The sequence below is a fragment of the Lissotriton helveticus genome, chromosome 10 (assembly GCF_964261635.1).
Source record: "Lissotriton helveticus chromosome 10, aLisHel1.1, whole genome shotgun sequence".
Classification (NCBI taxonomy): Eukaryota; Metazoa; Chordata; class Amphibia; order Caudata; family Salamandridae; genus Lissotriton; species Lissotriton helveticus.
Window position 1 is genome coordinate 520098923 of NC_136071.1, and position 23297 is coordinate 520122219.

A 23297-nucleotide genomic window follows, 5' to 3' on the forward strand; every position below is an offset into this window, starting at 1 on the left:
GGTGGTTTATGTTATCCTTGCGGCTAGATGTCCTTTTGCAACATTTATTCAGACATTTTGTTGTTTGTTCTTTTGTTTGATCGGGTTTAACTCACCGCTTTGCTCAGAAGCTATTTATCATGCTACAATGGATTTTGAATGTATTTATGACATTCCACATATGCAGGTCCTTTGAGCCAGTGCATAGCTTCTACTTGAGACTCCTGACAATTAAAACTGTTTTCCTCATCACTATCATGTCAGTGTGCTGCTTAGTACAACTACCCTACACCACCTTCCCAAGCAAATTGGTACAGAGGACCCAGGGGGCCTTTCTACCAAAGTCTGTGACTCCCTTTAGGTAGGCCAATCTATCACCCTGACAATGTTTGGAAGTAAGTAGCTTGTTTATGTTTCCAGAAAAAGTTTTATCAATTGACTTTGTTTGTCAAACATGTAAATCTTGAAAATTTAATTAATCAGATTAAAATGAATACTCTACCAAAAGTCTTATTCCACACACAACATACCTCCTGCCTACTTTAAGAAACTCATTGCCGTAATTCCTGGATTAACATGGCAAGGCTGGATTCATGAGTGATCTTTGAAATTGATTAAACTTCTCTTACTAAGGTAGATTGCGGATTTTATGACTGGAGGCTCTTCTACTGGGCATACATGGGAAAACACTTGAGATTTTTACATTCCATTCATTTATCAACAAGGTACTTGATTAATATTTTATGCAATGATGACCCTTGACATACCACATTAAAAGTTGGTGATCCAATTTAAAAAAAAAGAAAATTAGTTTTAAGACGACGGGTACCATGGGAAGATCTGAAATGATATCATTCAGTTGTTACATATTGCCTAATTTCACTCTGTATCTCTTCTTAACCCCAAACTGCCAGGTATCTCTCAGGACAAATATTTTCATGAACTATGCTTCTCCAGTATTAGGGGTGTCTTTCATAGATTCACATGCTTGTATATTCCCCGTCGTCGAAGTGGGAGTCCCACAGTACATAAAATAGTAGTAAAATATATATATATATATATATATATATATATATATATATATATATATATATATATATATATATATATATATGTTCGTCACAACTCGCTTTTTTTAAAACGAAGAATAGACGGCACTCCAAAGTCTCTTGTCCAGAAAAGAATTTTATTTGGCAGACCCCCTGCCCCCTCGACATAACGCGTTTCACCACTAGGGCTTCGTCAGTGTCAACCTGATTGCAATAGGAAACACCATTATATCCCCACCTCCTCCACATCATAGAAAGAGGACTAGAATCTGCCTCATCGGCGGCCATCTTACAATGTACAACATCGAGTCAGGCAATAACATACAAAATTTACATGGTGGGTTAGATGGTGTGTGAATGGTGCTCGTGCAGTTTAAAAGAAGCTAAAAATAACAAAATTATTATTTTGTGAATTCATTTTCTCGCATATCTATCAAGTTAGGTCAAAGGGACACCTATAACAGTATAAAATATATACATTTTATCATATTTTTCTTACGCATTATTACTACAATGTGTTCGTTGGTCAAACGTGTCCTTTCATATTACCAGACTAATCAGGATTGGAAACCACAAGAATTATATATAACACATTGTTTTCCAGATTTTACATTGTAAACGCATTTCTGGATAAATGTTAGGTGTCACATTCATCAAAGTTAGAATATATCTTATTTCCTTTGTCCCTCTTATGTTTGTATGTAGATATGCGATTAGGTGATCTAGCCCTATATGGGCATAGATAGTATACACAAAAATCACTGCCTTTGCGATTGCGCCCTGTATGGGCAAGTCTTTAAGCACAGCTGGATAATTTATGTTCCACTTTGTTGTTAAAGAAAGATATAAGATCATAACAACTTAAATGTCTATACATTTAGACATATTCCCCTTACTTTTACTCCAGGTGTACCCATAATTCCTCATCGTTATTTAAACCTTTCGGTTGCATACTTTGAAGGTCAATAATATACCTGGATTCCAATGCCCGTGAAGATCTTATTCTGTCACCCCCCCCCGTTCCTTCCTGTCCAGTTGATCAATAAGGAAGTATGACAATAGATCCCTATTGCTATTGTGGTGGGTTTCAAAGTGGCGTGCCACAGGGTAGTTTTTATCCTTGTTTGTTATGGCACGCATGTGCTCCAGGATACGTTTTTTGGCTTGTTTAATTGTACTTCCAATGTATCTCTTGGAGCACGGGCATTCCAGGCAATAAATCACAAATTCTGAATTGCAATTCAGTAGTTTTGTGATAGTTCTTGCCGAACCTGGATCATTGGGTCTCCCTTCGTACTTTGTCCGTTTCTTACTATACTTGCACGCCTTACAGTGCATGCAAGGATAGAAGCCACACACAGGTTTTTTATTTGCAGCTTTAGGGGAGTTTACAAAGTGGCTGTTGGTCAGATGGTCGCTCAGAGATTTACATCGTCTGTATGTTACAGAAGGTCTAGGTGGTAATAGATTTTTCATTACCGGATCTGTTTTGAGAATATGCCAGTTTCTATTAAAAATTGTCACCAATTCACTAGATCTCATGTTAAAGGTGGTTATCATTCTGGCAACTCCCTCTGTCTCTGCCTCCTTTGTTTTGACTTTCATCAGATCTTTTCTTTCCCGGAGCTCAGCTCTACTTACTGCACTCGCTAATGATGCCTTCGAGTACCCTCTGTCTCGAAACCTACCAACAGCTTCATCCCGCGCCACTGAGAAATCTTTGGGATCTGAGCAGTTTCTCTTTAGGCGGAGAAGTTCCCCAAAGGGGATGTTCCTTATCATACTCCTAGGGTGATGGCTTTCCGCATGTAATATGGTATTGCCCGCTGTGGGCTTTCGATATAGTTTCGTTTGTAAGGAGCTCTCCTTTACAAAGACTTCCAGGTCAAGATAATATACAGATGTTTCGCTAATGGTGCTGGTAAATCTCAAATTGAGGTTGTTCTCATTGAGGCTTGCAATATACTCCTCAGCCAAGGATTTATCGCCCCGCCATACGATAAACAAATCGTCTATATATCTTGCCCAGATCATGATCCGGTCTAGCCACTTCTCATTGGCCCCCCCCCAGGCCACGTGCTTCTCCCACCAGCCCACTAATAGGTTCGCGTAGCTGGGGGCAAAGCACGTGCCCATGGCGGTCCCCCTGACCTGTCTGTACATGTTCTCTGCAAAAAGAAAAATATTGTTATTGAGGCAAAATTCCGCCATCTTCAAAAGCATACAGTTATGCCGATGGTATTTGATGTTTTTCATGCCTAGGAACCATTTTATCGCAGAGACACCATCGTGATGGTCTATACAAGTATATAGATTGGCGACATCGAGGGTGATCAGAAGCATGTCCGGCTCCCACTCGATACCTTCAATCAATCTTATGAAATCTTGGGTGTCCCTAATGTAAGAGGGCAAATCTTTCACGAAAGGGGCCAGGTAAATATCTATGAACCTGGAAGTATTTTCCAGCAGACTCCCTATCGAGGAGACAATAGGTCTCCCCGGCGGATTCTTTGTGTTTTTATGAACCTTGGGGAGGTGGTAGAATGTTGGAATTACTGGGTGCTCACAATGTAGATATTCATATTCGTTTTTATTGAGCATACCCTCATCCCTCCACCCCTCCAATAGTGCGTGATAGTCAATAGTGCACTTCACAAAGTCTTTCCTGTTGATGATGTTATAACAGTTCTTATCCTGCAATTGTCGCAGAGCTTCTTGTTTGTATTTTGTCTTGCTTAAAATGACGATGTTCCCGCCCTTATCTGAGGGCTTAATTTCAATCGATGTATCCTCCTTAAGTGATTTGATTGCCTCCCATTCCAACCTGGAAATGTTCGAGTTATGTCTGTTTAGTTCCAGATTTTTGTTAGTCATTTTCTCCAGATCCTGGAGGATGGCATCGTTGAAGACGTCTATTGCGTCGTGCGTGGCATGTGGTAAAAATCTCGATTTGCGTTTCAGGTTACTGGGATCTCTGACTTGCGTTATCTCTTCTCTCTCTAGTACCTCCATTGTTCCAGGTACATCTCCTGCCTCAGCCAAATCATGGGTGGTCACGAGCAGTGATATGTCATTGTCCCTTAGAGTGGTCCCAGTGGCCTCAGTTGTTTCAAGAGGCCCTTCTATTCCAGATGGTGATTTCAAAGCGAATACTTTTTGTAGTTTTAACTTCCTTACAAACTTAAAGATGTCTATTCGTGTTTGTACTGGATCGAATTTTGAAGTTGGACAAAAGGTTAGTCCTTTTTTCAGGACATTCTCTTCATGGGTATTTAGTATTCTGTCGGAGAGGTTCACTATGGTCTGCTCATCCCTTACCATCTCCCTCTCCTGCCCCGGCTGCGAGTCATCATCGGTTGCGCCGCTTGTGTGTTTCCTCCTACCCCTCCTACCCCGCCTTGTTTTCCTCTTTTTTGTTGGGATTTCTGTGGGGTTTGGGTCTGAGGGCGTCGTGTTTCTTTTAGAACCTGATACTCGTCTAAAAAAGGGACCGCAGTCATGGTAGCCGGTCCTTTCTTTTTGCCCCTTTCGCTTCTCGCTGTCTCATCTTCAGACACCGATGCTTCTGATTCAGAAGTTACAGTTTCTACTGAAACCAGGGTTCCCTGAGCAAGCCTCTTTCTTGTTGCGTCAAACTTTTTCGCAAAAGTTAGTATTCTGCCTGTCAGGTAGTCCTGTTCATCCCTCTGGAATTTCGTTTGTTTTCGCTTTTTTATGCCATTCTCATAATCCTTTAATTTTGCAATCATTACTTCAAGCAAATCCTCCGCCATTTTGCTATCTTTTTCCTTACTAATTAGGTCCTCCAGTCTCTGTATTTCAGCGAGGGCTTTATCCCTATCGCTCCAGGCATACTTAATTAGCATCAATAACATCCCCTTGCACATCTCTGCGGTGTAAAAAAAAAATATATATATATATATATATATATATATATATATATATATATATATATATATATATATATATATATATATATATATATATATATATATATATATATATATATATATATTCCAAAACATCTCCGTTTGGGGAGCCCCAAATATATGTATATATACATATAGAAAAATATATAATTATACATATACATATAGAAAAATGTAATACATATAAAATATAGAAATAAAGTTAAAAGTACCATAGAACTAAAAAGGCCCATAGAAGCCTTAAAGGGAGAATTCACTTTAGTAACATATCAGAGTCATTATAATAGTCCACATTCCAGCCAATCAGGCAGCAGCACCCTCTAGAACCTTCTCCTCAGAAGCTCAGGCCCTCAGATTTTTGCTTGGCAGTTCGGGCTGGACTGTTCCCAGGAGGCACAGGGTCAGACTGATTTGCATATAGCCATGTCTGAAATGGGGTGGCTGAGTGGGCTAAAGAATGTTGATGGATTAAACCCAGATCAGTTGACTGGGGGTGAGTGTTTGATTTGCTCAAACACTCCGTCCATCATCCCCTTTTGTATCGCTCAGATTTTCTACGGCACGTCGTGTGAAGGGAGTCTCCCTGAGCTCTGCTCAGTTTTTTCTACTTCTATTGCTTACTTCAACTCTTAAAATGTCTTCAACTAAAAAATCTTTATTCAGGCCATGTTCTTCTTGTGGAAAGCTTCGCCTTTTTCATGAAGATCCTCACAGTAAATGCATCTACTGCCTTTACCCAGATCATGAGGTAAGGAACTGCAAGTTTTGCAGGGCTTTCTCTTCAAAGACTTTGAAATATAGAGAGGCCCGTCTCCTTCTGTGGCTACAGAAGTTGAAGACTTCAGAAAATCCAGCTTCTGATATGGAAAGCGTGTCTTCTTTCGATTCTAAGGCCTCTCTTAAGCGTGGGTCAGAGACAGAGATGCCTTCTCCTTTCCTGAAGATAAAGAAGCTCGTCGACGTCTCTAAAACTGTCTCCCCACTGGATCTGCCAGCCTCTACACCTACAGGACCTGGTTCTCTGGCGTCGCAGTCCCAAGCTGTGCCTTCGTCATCAAAAACGGGCGCCGGCTTGTCGACGACTACGAGATCCGTCGACGCTGTACAAACCATGACGACGACATGTTCAATGTCAACGAAGACAACGACGATGACGTCTACCTCGTCGACGACGCTTCAAGAGGTGATACCAATCTCCTCCATTGTTAAAATCTCGTCGATGACCGTCAAACCTGTCTCGTCGACGGCTCTGGCTAAAAAGCATTCGTCGACGAAGAGTTCGTCGACGCGTTCCTCATCGACGACGATCCCATCTTCGTCGATGACAACATCCTCGTCGACGGTGACCAGCCCGTCGACAGCAACATCCTCGTCGACGGTGCCGTCTACACCGACAATACCACCTTCGTCGACGACTGCCTCGTCGACGCGAAACCAATGACAACGGCATCCTCTTCGTCAACGGCGCGAAAATGTACGTCGACAAAAGCTAAGGGGAAAACATTGTCACCGTCGACGGCTCCAAACCCTTCGTCAGCGGGTTCCGCTTTGACAATACCATCTACGACCACCTCGTCGACGGGATTGTCGACGACACGCCATTCACTTGCTACTGCAACTACTTTCATAGTGGTAACAGCTTCAATGGTCAAACGCCCGGTTTCACTACCCTTGAGTCCTATTACCAGTGGTGCTAGTCTTCCAGCCCAGTTATTTGAGTCCGCAGAGGAGAACTCCAATGATGGTTCTTATGTGGATGGCGTTTTTCGTCCTGCGTCCAGTCCCTCTGAACTCAATATAAAGTGCTAAGAGGATGAGGATGAGGAGGAGGGGAGTGCTCTCTTTCCCGTCCATGACGATCAGTTTGATGCACCTCAGGAGGAACCAATTACTCAAATACCGTTCTCTTTGGTGTCCAACCTGCAACATATGCTGAACGATTACAATCGCAGATTCCCTCCATCTGCACCCACTTCACCTGCTCCTCAACCTTCGGCGCCAGCACCAGTACCTGCTGTAACGCCGAGGTCACCGGTTCGTCCACAGCCGGATACAGATAATGATGAGGATGTGCACCAGGACACAGATCAGGATGACGATGAGGTCCTCACGGATTGGGATAACTATAGGGCCCAAACGCCGTCTACACCACTGACATCACCCTTGGCTTCCCCTCCAGTGGACATCGGATGTTTCCACAATCTAATGGTACGTGCTGCCAAGCGTTTCCATTTAACCCTGGAGGTGCAGCAACAAGATTGCTTCTTCTATGATTTCAAGGACCAGCCTCTAAAGCAGACCCATACCATACCAATTATTGATTTTATTTGGCAAGAGGGTCTTAAACTTATGGAGCGGCCAAATTCCATCCCAGCTGTACTACCACGTCTTGACAAGAGATACAAGGCGCCTGCAAACTCACCAGCATGCCTGGCTCAGTCATCATGCAGGCGGCCCAGAAGCGGTCACGTAATCCTGCCACTCCGCTAACTTCTCCTCCGGAGCACGAAGGGCGCCGATTAGACTCTATCGGAAAAAAATTCACCACCATGGCTGCCACAATGGTCAGAGCGGCCAACTCCCTGGCCATCCTCGGAAGATATGACCGTCAAATGTGGTCAGAAATTGCAGCTTTGGTTACCCAGCTTCCAGATTCCATCCGAGCCGAGGCCCAGACAATTGTCCAAGAAGGAGAGAAGATCTCTTCGGAGATTATTGATTGTGCTGTTGACATTTCTTCAACAGGATTCAGGCAACTTGCTGGAGTTGCTGTTTTAAGACGCCAAGGCTGGCTCAAATCTACAGCTTTGGCCCTGAAGTACAGGCGAGAGTTCTTGACTTGCCATACGATGGTAATTCCCTTTTTGGCAAGCATGTCGACGATGCCCTGGAATCCATCAAAAAAGACACGGATACTGCTCGTGCCTTAGGAACCCTCCAATGTAGGAAGCGGCCTTTTCGGGGAGCATGTGGCAGAGGCAACTCTTCACATTTTCGTGGCTCCTCCCAGTATCGTTCCAAAGGCGACAACAAGCAGAGATAAAATTACCAGTCTCACAATCGCCAATCCGATTCAAGACCTTATCGGAGGAAAACAAACTACAGAGGTGGTACCACTTCTAAAAAGCAGTGACTTCCCCAGGATAAAGTGTTCTCCGACTCTGAAAATTGGAGGTCGAATCTCCCAAAACTTCTACAATTGATCAGATATCACTTCGGATCGTTGGGTCCTCGATGTCATCTTAAAGGGACACGTTCTCGAATTTACAAAATTTCCCCCCACCTGCCAACCCTCTGGCCCTCCCCCAGCTCATCTGAAAGAACTGTTGGCTCAAGTCAAGATCATGCTACAAAAAGGGGCTGTCGAAGTGGTTCCTCGAGTACAACAGGGCAAGGGCTTTTATTCCCGCTTCTTTTTAATCAAGAAAAAGTCGGGAGAGTGGCGCCCCATTCTGGACTTACGAGCCCTCAACAAGTTCATCAAATCACAAACATTTCGGATGTTAACCTTACTGGAAATTTTACAGTACCTCAATCCCGGGGAGTTCCTCTCCACTATCGACCTCCAAGATGCATATTTTCATGTGCCAAAACATCACAAACACAGAAAATATCTTTGCTTCACTGTTGGATCGAAGCACTTCCAGTTTAAGGTGTTGCCATTCGGCCTTCGCTCAGCGCCAAGAGTTTTTACAAAGATCATGGCTCCGGTCGCAGCTTTCCTTCACCTGCAGGGCATTCAATTTTACCTTTATTTAGACGATTGTCTGATAAAGGCTCAGACATGTCAAGCAGCAAGGCAACACACTCAGACTTGCCTATCACTTTTTCGCACCTTGGGCCTTTCTATCAATCAGGAAAAGTCTCATCTTCGCCTATAACAACAGAGAATCTTTCTAGGATCCTTGATCGATTCTCGTCTGGCACAGGTGTTTGTCTCACAGGAGCGACAAGTTCGCATACTCAAGATGGTCGCTTTTCTAAGATGAAAAAGGTCAGTTTCTGTCCGGATGTTGAAATCCTTTCTGGGCATGGCCTCCTCTTGCATCCATCTGATTCCGCACTGCAGACTTCATATGAGAGTCATACAAGAGGAGTTGGACAAACAATGGAAACAAATCTCCTACGCTTACCCTCACAATGGATGCATCCTTGGAGGGTTGGGGGGCACACCTCGACGGGATGTCGGTCAAGGGCAAATGGACTGCAGTTCAACGCACATGGCATATAAATCGCCTAGAACTCTTGGCCATCTTCCTTGCCCTAAAATCTTTCCGGAGGCTGATACAAGGCCAATCGCTGCTGGTGCGGACAGACAACACCACCAGCATGCACTACCTCAACAAACAGGGAGGTACGAGGTCTCTTCTGCTTTCCAAGCAGGCGCAAGAAATCTGGGAATGGGCGATTCACCATCAGGTCCACCTGAGAGCAGTTCACGTGCCGGGTGTCTCCAACGCCCTTGCCGACTCTCTCAGCAGATCACTTGCAGAAAATCACGAGTGGGAACTCCACCAACCAACTCTGGAGTACATCTTTCATCAGTGGGGCCAACTACAGATGGATCTGTTTGCGACTCCGACCAACCGCAAATGCCCACGCTTTGCAAGTCGGCATCCCCACAGAGAGTCGAGCGGGAATGCTTTTTCGATCAATTGGTCGACCAAATTTGTTTACGCTTTTCCTCCGCTCCCTCTCGTTCCGCGCCTGTTGCACAGGATGAGGCTTCAACCCTGTCACATCATACTGATTGCGCCCAGGTGGCCACGTCGCCCATGGTTCACGGATCTCCTCCTATTTTCCCAGTGCGATCCGATTCTTCTTCGCCCTCTGCCTCACCTGCTCACCATGAACCAGGGACGGATTTGCCATTCGGATCCGGCATATCTCCAACTGCATGCTTGGAACCTGAGCACAATCAGTTTGCACGTTTGAATATTGCTCCGGAGTGCAGGGAAGTGCTGGCTCATGCACGCGCTCCTTCCACTATTAAGACATATCAATTGAAATGGAAGCGGTTTTGAGTCTGGTGTCACAAGGAAGCCCTTGATCCGATGCACGCCAAACCAGAGCAAATCCTGCCTTTTTTCCTATCTCTAGCGAAGTCAGGACGTTCTCATTCCACTCTTAAAGTCTTTCTGGCAGCGATTTCTCGCTTTCGTCATGATGGTTCCACATCACTGTATTCCTCTCGGATCATCTGGCAGTTCTTCAGGGGCCTCTTTCGAATGTATCCGCCCATACGTCGTCCGCCACCTGCTTGGCGCCTGAATCTGGTTTTATCTCAGCTCATCCTACCTCCTTTTGAGCCCATTCATTCAGCGGACTTAAAATTCCTCACGTGGAAGGTTGCTCTCCTACTCGCGCTTACATCCTCCAGGCGAGTAAGTGACATTCAAGCATTCACAATTCAACCTCCATTTCTTCATTTTTCCAAGGACGCTGTTACTTTGCGTACAAATCCAAAATTTATCCCCAAGGTTCCTACAGATTTCCATCTTAATGAGCCTGTCATTCTCAAGACTTTCTTCCCAAATCCTCAGTCTCCCGCTGAGTGTTCTCTACATTCCTTGGATTTAAACCGTTGCCTGAAATTCTACATTCAGCGCATTGCTCCTTTTCGAAAATCAGACCAGCTCTTTGTGGCCTATGGCCGAATGTGCAAAGGACTACCAGTCACTAAACCATCCATTACTAGATGGATTTCTTCTGCCATCTCCTTCTGCCATCAACGGGCTGGAAAGCCTCTTTCTGCTCCGGTGCGAGCACACTCGACAAGGGCTGTGGCATCATCTACCGCCCTCTTTGCTGGAGTGCCTCTGCGCCAGATCTGCAGAGCTGCAACGTGGTTGAGTAGACACACGTTTACGAGGCACTACTGTCTGGAGTCAGCGGACGCTGCAGACGCTGCTGTGGGCCAGGCAGTGCTACGAAATCTTTTCAACTAAGGTGAGCCTCTGTTGCTTCCCGCCTCCTGTCATAAAAGATGTTGCCATATGTCTAAATGTATGCTATGTTCATATGATTTATGCTGATTTATCGTCCTCCGGGTAGAGACGTGGCATTCAGGGAGGCACTTCCAGACGCTATTAGTACTCTGGCTGTAGGATGCGCTAATTTTTCCATCCTGGGGGATTTGAATCTCCACTTTGATAATTTGACCGCCCCTGCTGTCAGTCGTACTCTGGCTGACTTGGAGGCCCTTCAACTATCTCAATTGGTCACTCATCCCACTCATGTGGGAGGACATACTCTGGATCCCTTTTTCACGAATCTTGCAGAGGCCAGGGTTATGTAACTTCCACTCCCCTGGCCTGGACTGATCATTTTTTAGTGACGATTCAGTGCCCATTGTATGAGCACCCTCCTAAACCTATGGCCAGAGTTGTCTCTAGACGACACTGGAATAAGCTCAGATTAGAGGATTTTTGCCGCATTCTGTTTGAGGACCCGCTGGGCCCGTTAGATAATGTGGAAACGGGCTATAACCTCTTCTGCGAGTGGGTCACTCGGCTCTTGATTCCCTCATTCCGGTGACGCTGAGCAAATGTGGCTCAAGGGACCCTAGCCCTTGGTATGACGAATCCTTACGCGCACTAAAAAGCACGTGCAGACGCGCAGAAAGAGAATGGCGGAAAACATACGATGCCAGTAAAAAAGCCTCGTATCTCGCCACTATCAAATCTTATCACCGCGCTGTCTGTAGAGCTCGCGCGGCGTTCTATGCTTTTGAATTCCGTAATAGCTCGAATCCCTCTAAATCCATTTTTAAGGCTCTTAAAGATCTGATGGCAAAAAAGGCCTCTATTAGTGAAATTTGCTCCACCACACATTGTGAGGCCCTGGCGGCCTTCTTTCTTGAGAAGGTCCAAGCCATCTATCGAGCCTTCCCTACTGCTATGCCGTATGCTGGAGTTCCTCTTAGTCCCCAAGAGCACGGTGTTTTGCATACTCCCCCCTGTCCGATGTCTGAGAGTTTTAATAAACTGGCTCAGCAAATCAAGTCTGGTTCCCCGGCTGATCCGCTTAGACCGGCTTTGTTCAGGGACCCGTCATCTTTCGGTCTTTTACCGGTGTGTTCTCTGATCAATCTTTCGCTTGCTTCAGGCACGGTCCCCGCCAAGTGGAAGCAGGCGGTGGTTACGCCCACCCTGAAGAAGCCTTCTCTAGATCCTCTCAAACCTGAGAACTACCGTCCGATATCGCTTCCCCCGTGGCCTGCGAAAGTAGCGGAGGCCCATGTGAATATGGCCCTGTCAGACCATCTCTCGCGGGCCAATATCTTGGACCCTACGCAGAACGGTTTCCGTGCTGGCCACAGCACGGAGACAGCCCTACTCTCCATGGTGGAACACCTGCGCTCTGTGCTAGATGCGGGTCAAACGGCGGCGCTTGTTTTATTAGATCTTAGCGCCGCCATTGACACCGTTTCGCACAGGATCCTTCTTCAGCGCCTGGAGGAAGTTGGCATCGTAGGGTCTGCCCTTCAATGGTTCCGCTCTTTTCTTGCCGATCGATCTTTTTACGTGGCTATTCCGCCATACCAGTCCGAATTCCATCCTCTGGGCCTTGGGGTCCCCCAGGGATCCTCGCTGAGCCCCACGTTGTTCAACCTATACGTGAGGCCGTTGGCTGATGTCGTCAAGCAGTGGGGCATGACTATGGTCTCATACGCTGACGACACTCAGTTGGCGGTCACGCTCAGCGGGGCTTCCCGCCTGGATGCCCCAAGGTTCCAGAATGGACTGCGGGCGATTGCCAGCTGGATGAATTCCAACTGTCTCCAGCTGAACGCAAAAAAAACAGAGATCATGATCATCGGCAAGCAGGCGGAACTCTGGGGCGACATGTGGTGGCCTCCTGAACTTGGGACCACCCCGACTCCGGTAACGGAGATAAAAAATCTTGGGGTGTGGTTAGATCCTGCCCTTAGCTTCGTTTGTCACACCAAGAGAACTGCTGCATGCTGTTTTGGCATTCTGCAGGGTTTAAGACCAGTCTTGAAATTTTTTGACGCCTCGACCAGGCAGCTAGTGGTGCAGGCGACGGTGGTCTCTCGGCTTGACTACGCCAGCTCCCTCCTGGTAGGGGTTAACCAGGCTGAAATCATCCGTCTGCAGCGTGTTCAGAACGCTGCAGCCAGAGCAGTGGTGGGTCTGCCCAGGTTCTGTTCCGTCGCCAACACCTTGCGTTCCCTTCATTGGCTGCCGATTAAGCAGAGGATTCAATTTAAAGTGCTTTGCCTGTCTTACAAAATCCTCAAGGGCTCCTCTCCCCAGATTCTTACTAACCTCCTGTCTTCGTACGTTCCGGCCCGCTCCTTAAGATCTTTGGGCCATGAACTTACAGTGGTTCCCCGGTTTAAGCTTAGTCGAGCTGGAGGCCGCTCATTTCGAGTGCGGGCTGCGGTCCTGTGGAATTCCCTTCCTCTAAAGATCCGTGTGCTGGATGATCTTTTCTCATTTCGTAGGGCCATTAAAACCTTTCTATTTCCTTAGCTTGTTGGCTCTTTTTTTAGTCTGCTGCTCTCTTTGTTGTGTTGTTTACCTTGTCAAGCGCCAGGACGCCCCTTCGCTGGAGCAGCTGTGCGCGATATAAGTTCCCATAACATAACATAACATAACATAACATGTGCACTGACTTTACTTACTTTGGTTTTCACTGCCTTTAATGACTCATGTATTGGTTTACTGCTTTCTATTCTTATTCAAGCATGTGAATCTATGAAAGACACCCCTAATACTGGAGAAGAACATTAGTTACTTACCTGTAAACTGGGGTTCTCCAGTATTGGTGCCTTTCATAGAATCACATGCGACCCACCCTTCCTCCCCTCAGAGGCTCTCTTCTCCTCATGCATTATGGCTCGCTTTGGTGCTAAGAAAATCTGAGGGCCTGAGCTTCTGAGGAGAAGGTTCTAGAGGGTGCTGCTGCCTGATTGTCTGGAATGTGGACTATTATAATGACTCTGATATGTTACTAAAGTGAATTCTCCCTTTAAGGCTTCCATGGGCCTGTCGGAGGGATGGTCGGAAGCAGAAGCGAGGAGGCCGTATAGGTTGAATATTGAAGGATTTATTTAGGGAAAACAAAAGTCGGGTAGGTGAAACATGTAAGTCCAAGAACTGAAACAAGAGATTTGACTCCGGTTATATTTGGCAGTCCAATGTAGGAGTAAGAGATTTGGTCTGGGGGAGGAGGGTATGCAGTAAGTCTTCTTCCCAGGATGGCAGCTCGCTGTGTTCTTCCCTTCCCAGGTGTGAAACCTATTACGGGTTTCTGAGGACACAGGCTCCCGGGGTAGCTCGAAAAAATGAAAAGATAGCGGTTAGTCACTAGTGTGACTGCTAAGGTTACTGTCACCAAAACCAAGTGCAGGCGAGTAGAAGAGGGGTGCGGGATAGGGTGGTGTGAGGGCACTCGGGTGGTTTGGGAATTGCGAGTGGTACGCTAGACTGTAAATGGAAGTGCAGAGTGGGCCCCAGTATTACCTAGTCTCACTCAAAAGTGGTGTTAAGTGCCAGGTAAAACTACGAAGCGTGCTTCCACCCTTCAGTCAGCCCTCGTACAACCCACAACCCACCACCCACGTTACTCTCCCACCCATCCTTAAGACCCGTTCCCCGACACGTACCGCTGGAGGCCACAACTCTCCTGAGTTGTGGCGGCTTTCTCGTCCTCTGAGATCCACCAGTCCTCCGACCACGTCTCGGGTCTGTCTTCTTCAGGCTCTTCGGCTCCCTTGTGGTAATTCGTTCTTGTTAAGTCTTCCTCTTCCGGTGTCACGATGTCGGCGTTACTCCTTGCGGCGTCCTCGATCATTCGGCTATCTTCTTCCGGAATCCTCCTGGCTGACGCGCCATCCGGTATGTCGTCCTTCCTTTTCAGCGAATCCGGACTCCTCCTACTGTTCCCTGACTGGCTGATGCAGTCTGTTCTTCCTTCCGCGTGTTGTTCTTCCGGGTAATGTTCGGCAGTCTGCAGAAAGGAACAGTCACTCATTAGCTGGTCCAGTCCATGCGCGTTTTCCTCCTCATACTGGTAAGGAGTCCACACCATACTTTGGGGTTCACCACAGGCAGCACCGGGGTTGCCCGTAAGGTCCCTCTCACAGGGCCTTTTTAGTTCTATGGTACTTTTAACTTTATTTCTATATTTTATATGTATTACATTTTTTTATGTATATGTATAATTATATAATTTTCTATATATATATATATATATATATATTTTACTACTATTGTATGTACCGTGGGACTCCCACTTCGACGACCGGGAATATTCATTCATGTGAATCTATGAAAGACACCAATACTGGAGAACCACAGTTTACAGGTAAGTAACTAATGTTCTTCATTAAACTATGGGATTTTGTTTCATAATTTAACACTGAAATAATTTTACTTAACTACAAAATTAATTTAACATACACAAAACCTATTTCTTTAAATATTTACAAATCTGGCACTTTTTTCCCTGAAGATGCAGCTGTTACTTTCCCATTGCACCACAATAGCTTCTTAAAATTAGAGTTTGATAAATATTCTATTCCCACATACATGTCTGTTTGGGAGAAACCAAACAGGACTACTCCTCAAACTGGGCTGATAAGTGGTCTTTATGGCTATCTAAACAAACACCCATCACAACATGGCCTCTTTGAAACTGTATTATAGCTTTTGCAATTGTAACACAGTGGCTAGAATAACCACCACGTTTTGATGGAGTATCTTCTCCGCCAATCTCTAAATACGAATCTATCTCTCAACTGCTCATTTCTAAAACCTGGAAATCTCATCTGTCCCTTCTTTCTTTGAATGGTGGAAGGACTTGAACAAGGCTTTCGAAATAAATGGCATAGCAAACAGCTATTGCACAAAGCATTTTAACAAACTGTAAACTCTGTTGGAACAAACTGTTGAATTAATTGAGTACTTCAGTGAATAATCCTCTTTCCTTCTGGTACATGAGATGAACTTGGAATTTAAGTGGAATGTCATCGATACACTTTCTATTTCTTTTGTATTCTCTTTTACATTTGAAGCCCAGTGTTTCATATTCTGTTGCTCTTAAAACAATTAATAAGATTGCATTTCTAAAACCCATTTAAAAGTCAAAATTGAATGATAATTCATGCTAAGTTGGAAAGATTTAATAATGTTGAAGCCTGTGAAGACACGTCATATTGACAAAACTTTGTCATACATTACTGTTGCTAACCACTCTTGATACATTGGGATGGTCATTACTTGTAAGCCTGCTGTGCTGACCACTATTGAGGTTTTATTGAATGTGGTCATTATTTTAACAGTCTCAAACATTTTTAGTAACCCAGGATGACTTCCAGTGATCAGACATAGCTCTCATTAGAGAAGTATTTATGTCCCTATTTTTATAAAAACAGACCAATCAGTCGGGAGGTAGCATTTCGCCTAAAGATTGAATTGGATGATGTGCATCTTACCTTTCGTACTAGCACTTTTTAAAAATTGGCAGTTAGGGCTCGAAGATCTATGATGGACCCATGACACTGCTGTAACAAAACATTCTCCCTTTTTATATGTATGGGTGCGCCGTATAATGTATAATGAATTGCTTATATGTTTGCACCAGTCACTTTAATACTTGTATTTGGAAATTCTTAAATATTTTTAACTATGTTTGGTTATCTGCTGTGATGTATGTGTTTTATTGTGCTTTTATGGGTACTATGGTACCCGAATAAAGTTGAACTGAGCTGAACTGAACTAGAGAAGTTCGGATGCCCTAGTATAGCTATCTTAAGCAGTTGTTAGATTGACTTTGATGTGAAGCGTAAGGGTTTCAATTCTATATTTTAGCTCCAGATGGTTGTTTCTATTCTCTGAGGCCATTGCTTAGATTAATATCTACTCTCCCTTTTTCCATGCAGACCAAGGAAGACATGCGTGGGATGTCCACATTCTACCAGAAGATCTGTAAGTACCTCTCTCATACTTTGCTTCAGAACGTCATCTGGTGGAGAGGGCCGCTGATTCATCGTTTGCAAGATCATATCTTTCCAGTCCTTCCAGAGATTCCAGCCGTGCGCCTCAACAGCATCACTACCATCAATCCAGATCCAGAGGTACTGTAGCCCTCATTTTAATCTAGTGTGGGATAGTAGCCATCATGTATCCTGCTGATTTTTAGGGCATTATTATGTTGTAGTTAAATCCTGTGATTCCGAGCGGAAACAAAAAAAACATTTTTTCTGAATGTTTGTCACACGTTTCAACAGATAACTGGATTTACATACACATCACGCTCATGATATGTTCTCTCCGAATATCACCACCTTTTGGGTGTTTTTTAGGTCTCGCCTACAGAAAGGTGTCAGTTGTCGAAAAAGCTCTTGTTCACCATACCAAAACTTACAGTTGGCTTTGGGCCAGATTATTGCTTACCCTTGGTTGGCTCTCTAGTGACTTTCATGTGCTTGCTTATTATTCAATGCGTTTCTCTTCTTGTGTTTTTTCTTCTCCTAGAGCATAGCTGCTTCACTATCTTATTGATTAGATGCCTTGTATGCTTCCACTGCTTACATTCAGGGAATTGCAGTTTTTTTTTGCTTTCAGGACTCCAAGAGAGTGCATGTCTTTTCTTGCTCTCTCCCTCATGTGCTGTTTCCCCTCTTAAATATCAATCCACTCCATGTTGCTTTCTCCTTCCTTACCTCAGCGCCTTCATTGCTTCGCCCAACTAAGCTTTATATTTTGTATTTCCTTCTCCTCCTTTGCTCCTCCGTCCACTTCTCATTGCTCCTCCAGTGTTCACTTTTCCACTCACTCCCCCTGACCCTCTCGTCCATTGCTATCCAGCCTTCTTTCACAGTCTTTTTTTTCCTTTTGATAATGCTGCGCAGTATCTGAAAAGAGCTTTTCTTTTTGTCAATGATGAACAGTATCTCAACAGCATAGGTAAAGCAGTTAAGTTGAAAAGACGACTTGTATGTTTCATGGAAGTTTGCACCCTCTACCCAGTGCAGAAAATACTGCCAGCCTCATCAAACTGGCCTCGAAATATCTCATGCTTGCCAACATTCTGAGACCAAAACAAGATATCTCTGGAAATGGTATCAGACAACCTTTGGCCTGATACTGACACAACAATACAATACCTAGGTCGGAAAAAAAGGACTAGATGTGCCTGTATTCTTGTAAAACTATAGGCATATAATAATAATCCAACATGGAAAAAGAAATGTGAGTGATTGTAATTGTTGAATAAACTTTGTTATTCTTACTCTTGTGTGCAGATGCAATTCTTTTAGTGTCGACATAATTTGTTGTTGCACACCAGTAGCATATTTAATGTATGTTTTTCCTTTTTAGGTCTCGACCTACAGCATTGCTTTAGCAATGCTTGTTTGTCCAGATTATAGTGAGGCTTTCAAAAGTCTACCCAAACTGCTGCGGATCGGGTACAGTTCATGTGAGCCAGGCGCGTGCACATAGCCAGCCACATCTCACACCATGCCTCGGCATCAGACTTCAAAGGAAGCCGCTCCCCCGCCCCCCCATCAGACTTCAAAGGAAGCTGCTCCCCCGCCCCCCTCCGTGCAATACCAGAGTTTGTTTTGTTATTGCTTGCCCCTCCCCAGAGCTCGTCTTACGGCTGCGGTTTCACTTTCACGGCCGCGCGGCCGTGTCTCTTTCACGGCCGCGGGGCCAATGCTTGTTCTGCATGTTATTATTACTGTGGATCTGATTTTTTTCCCCTCAAAGTCTCTGTAAATTGCTCGTTACAGCTGGCCTCAGGTTAAGAGCGAGGATCACGGCTCCCTGACTTCGCCCGAGCACCCACTGTGTCTTGTTATTCTTACACCAGGCCTTGACTTGGTCCCCAGTTACAGAAATAGATTGTGCACGCGCTGCGGCTGCAGGGAGGCGCTGGCCGGCTGCAGAGCAGACTTCCATTTTAGACCCGTTTAACCCATGCTGAAGTGATCCGTCTTTTCACTGCGCCATTAAACACGAATGTTCCCTCGGCAGCTGCGGCTCTCCCCGCTGGGATATTCTCGGAATAATGCCACAGGATGTGGGCTTAGGCTGATAATAACAGGATTGAGTGTGATAAACACCTCAGCCTGCGCCTCTTGGAAGTGTCAGACACAGAGCACGATTTTCTGCCTTCTGGCCTTTTAGCACAATAATGTCAAGTTAGCTGCTGGAAGGTGATTGGTCACTTACAAAGCACCGAGTAGATGCGTATTTGACCAGAATTAGTGTGGTGCACTGATGCTGAATGTGGTTCAGACCAATGCCTTGAGTGGATTTTGTTTCTTGGCACTTGAGGTACAGGGAAACTTATTTCACAAATAAGTAGGACTCCTATTATCTACTTGAGAAGGAAAAATGTTTGTGGTGGCATTGCAGAAACGAGAGATCCAAAATGAGAAGCCTAATACAGGAAATACTGCCCCTGTTTGTCGTTTCCGGTGCCCCGCCCTAACAGTCAAAACTGGACAGCCAGCAGGATGGCTCAGTGAGCTGAAAACTCACAGCTGACATGCGCACTAATCTATAGGTCACAAGTGTGAATCCTGCAATCTAGACTCAGCCTTCCATCCTTCCGAGGTTAGTCAATTGAGTTGGACCCACTTTTATGTACAATGCTAACAAATGCCATAAGTGAGGTACACAGCATTATATACACAACACAAGTTATTATTTGTGTTAATATTACAGTGCAACATGTCACCATTGCGCCCCTCAATTAGAGTGTATTGAAGGTGTCTGACCTCTCACTACAACCAAGATACATGTGCCCTTTAGTGCTACATGTCTCTTTTGCCATGCTTGCTCCACACCAGAAATACGTTCTCCTTAATTTAATAAAATGAAGCTGTATCATAATGCACCTCGAAAGGGGGTCTAACTCTTTCAGTTTTCTGCAGCTCAGTTGGCCTGTGTTCTTTTCTAATAAGACCACAGCAGTGCAGCAGTGCTAACTGATTGCCCGGAAATAAACCATTTTATTTCTAGGGACTACCCACTGTAGAGACACAAATCAGTTCTCTTAACCCAGTCCTGCGTCCAGAACAATCACCAACAAGAGGCAGTCAATGTTCTCTCCTTTTATAGGAGCTTCATTTCCAAGTATGTAAAGAACACAGACACACACAATCACTCAGTACTAACACATAGATGTGTTTAGGTGTCACTTTGCCATTCTTAGACTACTGATGCCTGAATTAAATTCAGACCCACAGAAATGTTGTGAGCACTATTCCTAAACTCTTCTAAGAGAAAATCTCACTTTATATAGTCCAACTTATTTTTTTGTTTTTTGCAGTTTAAGTTATTGGATCTTTTTGAATGAATACTTCTTTGGCTTGCTTAAGCCTGCGCTGCTGTATATTCTCTTTCATCTTACCTGTCATTATTTGTTAACACGCCTTTTACAATCCACCTATATTTCATATAAATTAACACAATCATTGCTAGGGTGAATTACCTTGAACCTTACCCACTTTCTTTGTGCTAAACCCTTCTCTTAATAATCATAACCATAATTGCGTTTAATTCTGGAAACTAGGCTACTTTGTTTCACATCCTAGAGTACTAGTGGGATATCCCAGGATGGTGTGGTGGGATAAGATCAACTTGAAAATATCAGCCTGCAATAATTTCGAATCCAAGATATAGATTTGCGCAATTTCATCAAGGTAAGTAGATGGGGAGTTATACCAGTAAATCTTTATTCTTCCAGCGCCTGTATACCCTAATGTGTGATAAGGTGGTGCAAGTGAATATTTTGGAGTCTGTATTGCTCTGTATCAATGTTTTCTGTGGTTGATAGTTTGACATATAAAACCATGAGCAGGTGATATCATGTATCTGGCTACCTATTTTTATCCTTGAACTAGGTAACTGATGAGTGATACTTAAACTATCTCCAAACCACACAATCTTGTGTACTCGGGCAAAACGGCTGCCACAAACCACTACCAGTTTTCAATAGCTATTCTGTGACTCATTGCAGCTGTGTCTGCTGTTGCCTCGTCAGTGTCAAAGGGAGTAAACCTTCCAACAATACCACTCTTGCGTGTTCATGAAATGGTCACCTGTTATCATTTGACCACAAGGTCCACTTCTCTCCCTCGCTGCCATGCTAGATAGAGTAAGGGTTTCGTGTCACTGCCAATAGTCCAAGATCCAGGACCCTCTCTCACATTAAATATTTTAAACAAAATCTACCCTGGGGTTTCCTGCATGAAAACTCTTTATGAGATCTGCTGATCAGAGCTCCTTCCCAGTCTTCGGCTGAACCCCAGCTTCCTTATACACTCCATTCATGCAGCAATCCCCCCACATGATGTGATTCTGTGTCATCCTCTATGTGACTGGCTCTACTAGAATCTTCCCTACATGACAACACTGGACTGCTATCAAGATACAGAAAAGACATCATGAATGTGTGTTTGTATGTTCAAGATTGGGGTATCAATCCACTATGCACCCTCCTGACTAGTTCTATTATTGTGTGTATGCTCTTTCTCATTTTTTCATAATTTTTTCTATAACCCCTTATCTTTTTTAACTGAAACTATTTAACTTATGTTTGTAAAAAATGCCAGTGGGATTGTGATATGAAAATGTTTTGATCGCCCAAAACATAACGAGCAAAACTGTGTTAGACATGGCAGCTTCCATATGTTAGGCCGAGTTCCAGTGTGTACTATGCAGAAACACCCTACATGTTTTTAAAAAGAGACACGTGATTTTTACAATATCACATTCATGTATCCTATGAAAAACTCGTACCTACCCAAGTAGACAGAAGTTCCCGCTACCACACCTGCCAGCTCACATTTAAATTCTTGGGTCTGGACACCTAATGCTTTTTGCGGTTAGGTATCTTTATCAACTCACTGACTCTCCTCGAATGTTAGTAAACCTTTGTTCTACACTCCGAATTATTTTCTCTATCGTTACCTAAAGGATGGAATAAAAGCACTCGTGTGACTAGCTTACTTCATTATTTACAGATTTCCTTCGTGGGAAGTATTCATTTCGTGTTTTCCTACTCTGTGACAACTTGTCTGACATGGAACAGCTTTCAGTTCAGAAGTTTTAAACTGTATACTACCACTGCAACAGAATTCTTTTGAACAGCATAAATATAACTGTAGATTATAATAGCTGCAACTTGTTTTTATAACTCACGTAGTCGCCATGGCGTTTCTTAAAGCTGAAAACCTAGATCATTTACATAGCGGATGGACTGATATATGAGATACTTCCTGAACACATTCACCTACCAGAATACTGCTGTCACTGGACACATATATAAAATGCTTGTTAATTATTATTTATAAAGCAGCCCTCCACTTCCTGTAGGAACAGGGGCCACACTGCCAAAAGAGCACAAAGTGCCGCTGCACTCTTTATAGCTAGTTTTATAGATACATAGGCCACCCCGCAAACATTGTAGAGCCTCTGACTACCGGTGCCTATATGACCACATAAAAACCCTTTCCCACATATTTGGGAAGGCTTCCTTCCGCGTACTCTGGATGGCACACACTACAGTTTATAAAGACCCTGTGCGCAGTATTTAGATGCCCTCTGCCTCCCGGCACGGGCATAGACAGGGCATTTTAAACACTGCTGAAGAAGGGAACACAACCACACACACACACACAACCACACACACACACACACAACCACACCTGACCACACAAACAACCACACACACACAACCACACACAAACACACCCAACCACACATACACAACCACGCACACACAACCACACTCACACAACCACACACACACCCACATCCAACCACACATACACACAACCACACACACAACCACACACACACACAACCACACACAACCGAACACAGCCACACACACAACCACACACCCAACCACACACAACCACACACACACAAGCACACACAAAACCACCCACACACAACCACACAAACATAACACACACAACCACAAACACAACACACACAACCACAAACACAACACACACAACCACAACCACACACACAACCACAACCCCACACACAACCCCAACCACAAACACAACCACACACACAACCACACTCACACAATCACGCACACAACCACACACTGCTGAAGAAGGGAAGACACACACAACCACACACACACACAACCACACAGACACACACACAACCACACCTGACCACACAAACAACCACACACAACCACACACACAAACACACCCAACCACACACACAACCACACACACAACCACACACACAATCACATCCAACCACACATACACACAACCACACAACCACACACACACACACACAACCACACACAACCACACACCCAA

At 44.5% G+C, this 23297-nt stretch overlaps 1 protein-coding gene across 2 annotated transcripts in view; it reads left to right on the forward strand.

Annotated features, from left to right (window-relative positions):
* Positions 1-23297, forward strand: part of DNAAF8 (dynein axonemal assembly factor 8) — a 1081381-nt gene that overhangs the window by 361804 nt on the left and 696280 nt on the right. For both annotated transcript variants that reach the window (XM_078663036.1, XM_078663037.1), the window contains one exon: positions 16869-17063. In XM_078663036.1, the coding sequence (XP_078519162.1) occupies positions 16869-17063 (195 nt within the window). The remainder of the gene's footprint in view (positions 1-16868; positions 17064-23297) is intronic.